The sequence below is a fragment of the Triticum dicoccoides genome, chromosome 6B, assembly GCF_002162155.2.
Source record: "Triticum dicoccoides isolate Atlit2015 ecotype Zavitan chromosome 6B, WEW_v2.0, whole genome shotgun sequence".
Lineage (NCBI taxonomy): Eukaryota > Viridiplantae > Streptophyta > Magnoliopsida > Poales > Poaceae > Triticum > Triticum dicoccoides.
Window position 1 is genome coordinate 128,030,196 of NC_041391.1, and position 8,812 is coordinate 128,039,007.

General features: G+C 48.5%; 1 protein-coding gene and 1 long non-coding RNA gene across 2 annotated transcripts; one reads left to right on the top strand and one right to left on the bottom strand.

Annotated features, from left to right (window-relative positions):
- Positions 1 to 869: 869 nt before the first annotated feature.
- Positions 870 to 2,133, top strand: LOC119320880. The gene has a single exon (XM_037594795.1). The coding sequence runs from the start codon at positions 898 to 900 to the stop codon at positions 2,131 to 2,133; it is 1,236 nt and encodes a 411-aa protein (XP_037450692.1). The 5' UTR covers positions 870 to 897.
- A 1,844-nt stretch (positions 2,134 to 3,977) lies between these two features.
- LOC119320492 lies at positions 3,978 to 4,845 on the bottom strand. Its single transcript, XR_005155028.1, has 6 exons — positions 4,796 to 4,845; positions 4,614 to 4,700; positions 4,466 to 4,523; positions 4,277 to 4,344; positions 4,082 to 4,177; positions 3,978 to 3,992 (listed from the first exon to the last, which is right to left on the bottom strand). It is a non-coding gene; the product is annotated as an uncharacterized LOC119320492 (long non-coding RNA).
- Positions 4,846 to 8,812: the final 3,967 nt, after the last annotated feature.

The following is an 8,812-nucleotide window of genomic DNA, read 5'->3' on the forward strand; positions in this document are numbered from 1 at the left end:
GGGGAAGGGAGTCGGCGTCAAGAGGGACGAATGGGAGGGCTCTAAGCAGATAACATAGGAGCTCGACATGGCGGCGTGAGTGCACTAGACTGTTATTCAAGAAGAAATGAAGTTACGATCATCGAACACAAAAAATTACAACAGAAATGTTGTGTGGAACTGCGAGATTAGGCTGCTGGTCAAAGGAAATTTCAAAGGATCGATCGTGCGCGACGAATCTGACAAAATTCGTCAGAATAGCTGTATTTCAAACATTGCTGTAGTACATTGCGTGAGTGCACTAAACATTGCTGTACAATCACTTGTCTCCAGCAAGAGATGCATGTATTTCAAACATTGCTGTAGTACTAGTACGTCCAAAGGCAGAGGAGATTCCTCGGAAATTTCGGTGCATCCGTCCGTCCCTGTCTCCAAGTCAGGGCAAAGCACATCCCATACGTACGTAGCTACGAGCTCGTCAGACGTTGCTTTCCAAAAAAGCAGTTGCTGCCGGAGGCTGAGCCTCTATAGCGCGAGTCAGCGAGCGTCCGTCCCAACACTTTGAGGAAAGCGCGCGCGCTGTTGCTAACTTGCTAGCGGAGCCTGAGCATCTAGAATCAGATGCCCATCAATCCCACAATCTGAATTCCATGATGTCTGTCTGTCAATTTCTTGAGCTAGATAGGCGCCCGCACTTGACGGGACGGGGCAGAAAGAAGCGAGAAAGAAAACTCCTCTCTGCTATACCTGGAGAGATGCTCTAGGCATTACTAGCGATCCTGGTCCGACTCAAAATGGACCTCCCGTCCCCGTCGTGGTCCGGCCCGTAGACGAACCCCGTAGGATTTATAAATTGATAACAATCCTGTAGATGTAGCGAAGCCCTTTCCCACAGACAACCCAAACCCAGCGACCACCATGGCATCAGCACCGCCGCCGCAGCGACGCCGCGCATCGCCGCCGGCGATCCCGGACGAGCTCGTCGAAGAGATCCTCCTCCGCCTCCCGCCCGACGAACCGGCCTGCCTCCTCCGCGCCTCCCTCGTCTGCAAGGCCTGGGGCGGCATCGTCTCCCACCCCGTCTTCCGCCGCCGCCTCCACGAGCTCTACCTCGCACCCCCCGTGCTCGGCTTCCTCCACGGATCGGAAGAAGACGACTCCCCGCACTTCGTCTCCACCACCGCGTCGCCCTTCTCCCTCGCCGCCCCGGACTGGCGCTCGTGGCGGGCCGTCGACTGCCGCCACGGCCGCGCCCTCTTCCTCTCCAAGCGCAATCATACTCGTACCTGGGAGCTGCTCCTATGGGAGCCAATCACGGGCGCCCAGCAGCGCATACCGGTGCCCGCGGCGTTCAACGGCAGCTGGCCGACCGCGGCCGTGTTCTGCGCAGTGGACGGGTGCGACCACCACGACTGCCTTGGGGGTCCATTCCGCGTGGTCTTCGTCTTCGTCGTCGACAACGAAGACGTTGACTACGACGACAATGTCATATCGGCCGGCGTATACTCGTCGGAGACCGGCACGTGGGGCGAGCTGACCTCGATGTACAGCGAATTCATGATGTTCTTTGGAAAATATTCCAGCCTGCTCGTTGGGAGGTCTCTGCTCTACTTCATGTCCGATGCTGGGTTGATCCTGGAGTACGATTTAGTGAGGCATGGCCTGACCGTCTTCGACACACCTGACTGCCAGCCCGGCTACAAGTCCGACTGTGGGTCGTCGTCCTCGGACGACAACAGATTTAAACTCATGCTTGCGGAGGATGGTGGGCTGGGAGTTAGTGAAGAATCGGGTCTGCGCCTCAAACTGTGGACAAGGAAGGCGAGTGACACCACTGATGCACGATGGGTAGTCAACTGCATCTTCTGCTTGGAAAACTTGCTTCCAGCTAGCGATCTCTTGGTCCCGGGCATAAATTATAGAGTGACTGTGCTGGGCTTTACTGAGGAAGCACAAGTCATTTTCGTTGACACGATTGATAGCCTCTTCACAATCGATCTGCAATTAGGGTTGGTGACGGAGGTGCCGGATGATCGTGGCTTCTGCAATCTGATTCCAGTTGTCGGCTTCTACGCTCCTGTGCCCCGACGCGAGAACCAGAATCTGCTGGCGTTGAAACCTTGTGAGGAGGCAAGTGGTGAGCTACTTGTATAGTTCAGGCACATCGGCTGTTTGACAAATAATTTGCAAAGTAGCTACTTGTATACCAATCAATGCTCTGAAAAGACTGCCATTGTTTCGCCCTTTCCTAAGCAACAGGCTTTGTATTAGTCTTGGAGGGTTGTATAAACAATTTTGCATGTGTGAATGTTGCTTTTTATGTGAAATCCATATGTATAAATGTATTACATCTTGTCTCAGGCTCTCAGCCCATTCTGCTAGCATACATGCCTTTTGAAGGAGTTAAGCTTTCCATATATATCTGACATACTAACATCTCAATCTGTTGTGTGCTGCTTAGTGCTACTCTGATGGTCAGTCATCAGTGCCATGAGTAGGATCCTTTTTCTCTCCGCGGTCGGGAAACACTTCTTTTCATGGTATTGTAGTTTAGGTTCCAGATCAAACTTTGACAAGAATTAAGGCACGAAGAAGTGAAGTAGCGGATGATGTTGAAGACTTGTTCTGAAGATAGCGTCGCAACTAGGACTTGAAAACTATTTGTAACTGCTAAACCTGATAGTTGTATGATGATGCCTTAGCACTGGGTATGTTTGTTGTTCTATACGAAATACGACAATGTTTCTATTATGTGAAGACTTTAAGAAATGGGATAAACATCGTCGACATATTTCATCAGTTGCAAGATTCCCTCCCCTCTCTGTATGAATCTGTTTTTTCTACTCTTGCCAGCAGTTTTCTGTTTGTGCTTGGTTTAACTATATACTAGTAGTAGCATGGATATAGCTAATTCGAAGAGGCTGGCTATTCGAGACAGGTAGTGTTTATCTTCCAAATCAACATTTCTACTGTAGTTTGCACATCTCTTCTGGAACATAACAATATAGTTTTTCTGAAGACTGCTGAGCTGCAGTGTCTTCAATCAGAAAACTACAGCGACATACACGGGTAGTTTGGAATTGGGTCTGGGTTTAAGACAGTGATCATCATTTTTTTCTCTTGAAAAAACAATTTCAAAATTTTCTGAAACGAGGCAAAAACATTTAGGGCTTGATTGAGACTCTTCCTTCCCTCTTAATCAGGCCGTTGATGAGTAGGATGAACCTATTGTGCTGCAAGCACTTTGGCTTTTTTTTGTGGGTCCTGTTTCTCTCAATAGTTAACTTTATTAAGTGGACAGTTCGTCTTCTATTTTTTAGCTGAATTATTTCTTCTGCTTTTTTTGACAGGTAAATTATATCTTCTGTACTTAATTAGAAGGTTGACCTCCAACAGGATGCTCCAAAAATAACGCGATGAGGCACCGAGATAGATTCATGACTACGGTATATATTTCCTATGACCGACAAAAAACACATAACAAATTACAAGAGCCGAGATTGCATTACTCCTTCTGTCATCTTTCAGAGAAAATGTTCTTCCAATTGATGAATGGGAAGCTCTACTGCCTCAAGAGGAAAAAGTTTAGATACAGAGCCTGCCTGCCACACTCTAAAGCCCGTCCTTCTTGTCGGAAGAAGAAGAAGCATCCTTGCTAATTTCCTCCACCTTCTCATCGCCGGAGGCATCCTTGTTCTCCTCATCGCCGGCGCCGGCAGCTTTGCCATCATCCTCCTGCCACATGTAAGAGAATGTAGTTTTGTGTTAAGATGAGACACATCATATAAGCAGTTAGAAAGAAACGTTGAGGATAAAATTAAATTCATTTGCAGCTTACATCAGCTGCACTGTCGTTGTCTTCGGACTTAGCGTTTGCGGATTCCTGACAAGGAGAAAACAGTGTAGTTAGTACTGGATTTAGCGTAGAAGGCAGTATAGCAAACAGAAGATGTTTGCATATATACCTCCTCAAGCCTCTTCTTCTCGGCCTCATCAAAGGCGGCCTTCTCAGCCTGCAAGGCAGAGAGCCATTGACTTAGCTCTCTACATCAAACATCTAAAACGAAACAAAACTTAAACTGCTCGTGATAAGATGGCATACATCCTTGTGCTTGGCCCAGGTCTCCTCCGCGAACTTCTTGGCGTACTCGGGGTCATCAGTGATCAGGATGTTGTCGAACAGAGTTCCTGATTTAACCTAGTGCCGGTCCAAGGAGAAATCAATATCAGTGGTCCCAACAAAAGCTTCACAATGTGCTATGCTAACCATGCTTCACAGAACTTGTGAAGCACTAACCTGCCACAGCTCAATGCCAATGTGCTTCAGGCTGTCAAAAGCGTAGATGTAAGGATCATCCTTGTACTCTGCACGAACAAAGGAAAAGAAGATCATATGAGCTTTGATGTTTCACTGAATTAGTTGAGCAAAAAAGATAACTGCACAGCAGTTAATCTGAATGTACAACAGTGGGCAAGCTCAGTTTACCTGGGTTGTCGATCAAAGGTGCCTTCCATTTGCCCTTGAAATTAGGGTTCTTGATTTTCTGAATACAGTCTCATGTCAGAACTTGTAAAGCACATTGCTACCTGTCTAGAACAATTAAGTAACTAGTCATGCTATCATATAGTTATACCTTTTGGATCCATGGTCCCTTGTACTCAGGGTTTGGGATGGTTGGAGCTGTCCATTCACCATCTTCCTCATCATCCCAGTCCTCAGGCTGCCATATATGTAATATTGACCAATGTGAGAAATTGCATACATGAGGCAACAGAACATAAAGTAAAACTGTTTTAAGAATGGGGAAATGTGCACCTTCGTTGCATCAGGTTCAGTGATTTCCTTGGGAATGTCATCATAGCCCTGCAAACAATCTGAAAGAAGAATGGCAATCAACCCATGCGGCAGGTAAGCATCAATCATCGCATCATGCACCATGCAAAAATAAGAAGAAGAGAGACAATCACGGCAAAACCGAAGAAACAAAGAACACACAAAGAATGGAATGGTTCGCAAGACGGAGATCGCTTGCGGCGGCGACGCACTTCATGCAAAGAGGGCAGCAGCATGTCCAACTCTCACCAGAAGAACCAACCTCCTCAGAAAAGAAGACCCGACCGGACCAAAAGATGAAAGACGAACAACATGTTGAACAACAGATTGAACACCCAACGAACAACCAATGAAATCACGGCCAGCCAAACAACCACACATAGAGAGTGTCCGGCAGTAGACTGGCGACCCGAACGCCACGACGGCCGCGTGCTACCAGACTGGCAGACTCCCGCATGGGCCGTGGGCGCTGCCGGTCAACGGCCACCTGCACCACCTCACCGCAGCCCTCCCGCACCGCGCTCGCACAACCGCCCTTTCATGATGCTCCGCCTGCACCACCTGGCCAGTGTCCTCCCGCACCGTGCTCACGCCACAGCCCGCTCATGATGCTTCGCCTCGGCAAGCTCGATGTGGTCGTCCCCTGACGACACACGCAAGATCATGAAGGCCCACGACGCGTCCTTCGCGTCGTCCAGGCCTCTGACATTCATGCGGCAGAAGGCGCACGGCGATGCAGAGGGCCTCATCGTCGTGTCCTACCATGACGCATGGCGGCAACTTTGCAAGATATCCCCCGTCGAGATTGCCCTCCGCTCCGCCCACGTCCAGCGAGGAGGAACTCAGCCACCTCCTCTACTCCGTCTCGGCGGTGTCGGCCTCGTCTTCGGCAGAGAACCTCACTGAGCACACATAGGCCTACGTCACGGACTACATGTGCGCGCCATCGTCGGGGCCGGTTCAAGCGCAGGACACGTACTGGAGGAGAGAAGGGAGCCGAGGCATGAGTAGTCCCTTGGTCTTGACGGCATCAGCAAGCGCAGGCCGGTGGTCGGCGTCCATGACGGCGGCGGCGCTGCGTGCAAGGCGCCCGCCGCTAGGTAGAGAAAGAATGGGGCTACTTCCAGCTCCAGGTGGACCTAGGGCATGGTCGACGCGGCGAAGTCGGGCATCTGATCGGACGACCTACAGGCAGCTCCATGGCTAGGTGGAGTAGGGGAGGGCGGCCGCCACCGGAGTGAGCAGAAGAGTTGTCGGGCCGGGGAAAGGCGGAGGTGGAGCGGGCATCATGCAGTGAAGAGCAGCGAAGGTGATCTATATATAGAGGCATACGGCAATGCAGATACATATGGACTTTTTGAGAGAAAACTGGATAGGCGGCGACCGCTTATTGGAAAGAGACACATCATGTGAATCACCCACCGCCCATGCATGCATGCACTAAGCAGCGAAAATCAATCACGTCACGCATCTATGCCCCCTGCCATGCAGGCCCAACTCCACCGCCCCGCAGACTGCTCGGTTGACTTGGTACAAAATCCTGAAGAAAATCTCTAGGTGCACCCCAATGTGCATCCCATCAGAACCCCAGTAAATAACGTGTCACATGCCTATTGGTCGGTTTTTTACTAATAGAAAAAAGTCAAAAAAATCAGGTAAAAGAAACCTAGCTAGGTTTAGTATATTTAGAATTCCTACCGACTGGAAAGCAAAACTAATACTAGAGTTTGTTTTGATTTTGCAGCGGCGCCAAAATGGCGATTCTTTTCTTGCTCCGGTCTGGTGGTGCATGCGGCATGCAGAGCATCGCAGGCTTCACAGATCCCAGTCGTCCACATATACAGTTGCACACGACTTTCTCCATCAAAGGAATCCGGTAGCATGTAGACGCCTTTTGAAGGAGTCAAAGGGCATCTTCAAAGGGCAACGGCAATCCGTTCATGGACATGGATCAGTCCGTGGACATGGATGCGTGGGCAACCATCCGAGGCTAGCCGCATATATTTTAAACCGCATTTTAACAAAGCAGACGAAATTCATGCAAAACCGGCTGATATTCATCACAGTTTGAATAGAAAATAGCGCACCATCCACACACATAAAATGCAAATTAAGTCAAGTACAAATAAGGTCTCAAATACGACTAGATCCTGAATGTCCAACACTTTTTCGTGAACAGATCATGTCCTCTACTGTCACACATACTTTCCCTTCAGCTTCATCCAATAGTGTGTGCATATAAATGACCGTCCCTCTGACCTGTGGTACACCACGGCGGCGCGTGCGGGGTACATATAATGTGTAGACCAACATTGAGGGAATGGATCAATCAACAAGTTGAGCAAGAAAAATTAAAGTAAAACTTACCATCTTCATGTACGCGTGCAATGGCCACCTTGCCTCGAGCTGACTAACCAAGTTGCAAAACTTGATGACGCTGACCTGGATAGCGCGCCAACGATACGACAACGACCTCACGTTGCATCGTTAAATGATGTACATGTCGTAGGGCGCAATGTGCTTTCCTGCATGAAACTTCTCATGCACTTGCTCCAGACGTCCGACAATGCCTCTGTGGCGGCCGGAGACGAACAACAGCGGAGGCGGAGGTGGAGGGTGCGGATGCAAAGTAAGAGGGGAAGGGGCGGAGTGGAAGAAAATGGGACCGGGAGGGGGATTGAGTGGGCTGGGGTGTCGTGTCGGGGTCCTACATTTCGGGTGTCCAGACTCCCGCAAACCTCCCATACTTTTGTCTCCAATTCACGGGAGAAATCGCGTCCGGACCACCCCACGGACTGATACAGGTCGGCGTTGGATGGCTGCCGTGCTTTGGACGGTTGCGAGAGGTTTAGGGGTTTGCCTTGGAGATGGACGCGGACTATATGGGAAAAAAATAGCAATTCAATAAAAAGTCAAAAAATTCTGAAAATATTTTTAAAATAAACTTCCTTCCATCGTACTCGTGAGAACAGTTCCACAAAAAGAAAAGTCCTCTTTGACTTCTTTTCGGAAAAGACAAATTTTTGGCAAAATGCCAACTCCTGTAGCTCTCCTTCTCCTTTCTCACCATCGACGTAGAGCAGCACATCGACCTCTGGTTCGATCCTACTGCCGACTTCCATACCTATGCCATAGACGCCGACCTCTAGCATGTAGACGCTTTTTTGAAGTGTATGTTACATACTAGCATACGTTAATTTTTGAGTCTTTTTTTTCTCCTGAGGGGTCGTTAATTTTTGATTCGAGAAGTAGCTTCATTTTTTATTTTTTTTACTTTTGAGGGATACATGCTACCGGTAATCCGTTGTTTCTGTTGTGAGGTCAAGGCGTGTGGGGCCGTGGAAATCGTTTTGGGCCGTACTAAACGGCCTGTTTGCAAAGCCGTATTTTTTTTCTTTTTTTTTGCGGAACGTATTTTTTTTTCTTGGAAGAAGACAGAAGCTTTGCGACTTGTTTTAGTTTTTTTTTTTTTTGAACTTGTTAATTTCCAATTCATTTTATAAAAAAAGTTCACAACTTTTTAGAAATTTGCCAAGGCCAAAGAACCTAACCTCCATCCAGTAGAGGGTTCACAACTTATTCGCACACCGACGCCGGCGGGGCCAACGGAGGAGGGTCCTCGCAAAAAAAGCAGAGGAGGGGGCGCCGACTCAGGTAAAGAGCACTTCGCACATGTGCTACATGTGTGTATATACCTTGGTGTGCGCATGCAGCAGAAATTTGTTTCTTGTGATATACTCCCTCCGTCTGAAAATACTTGTCATCAAAATGGATAAAAAGAGATGAATGTAGAAGTAAAATACATCTAGATACATCCCCTTTTATCTATTTTGATGACAAGTATTTTCGGACTGAAGGAGTACTGTATAAGTAGGCTACTTTTATTTTGCTGCATCACCTGTTGGATTCAATGACCCCCCACGTTGTTGATCTTTACATGAGGCAAAGGACTTCTATTTTGCTGGCAGTAATAAAGTTAAACTGAGGAGTGGAAGCCTA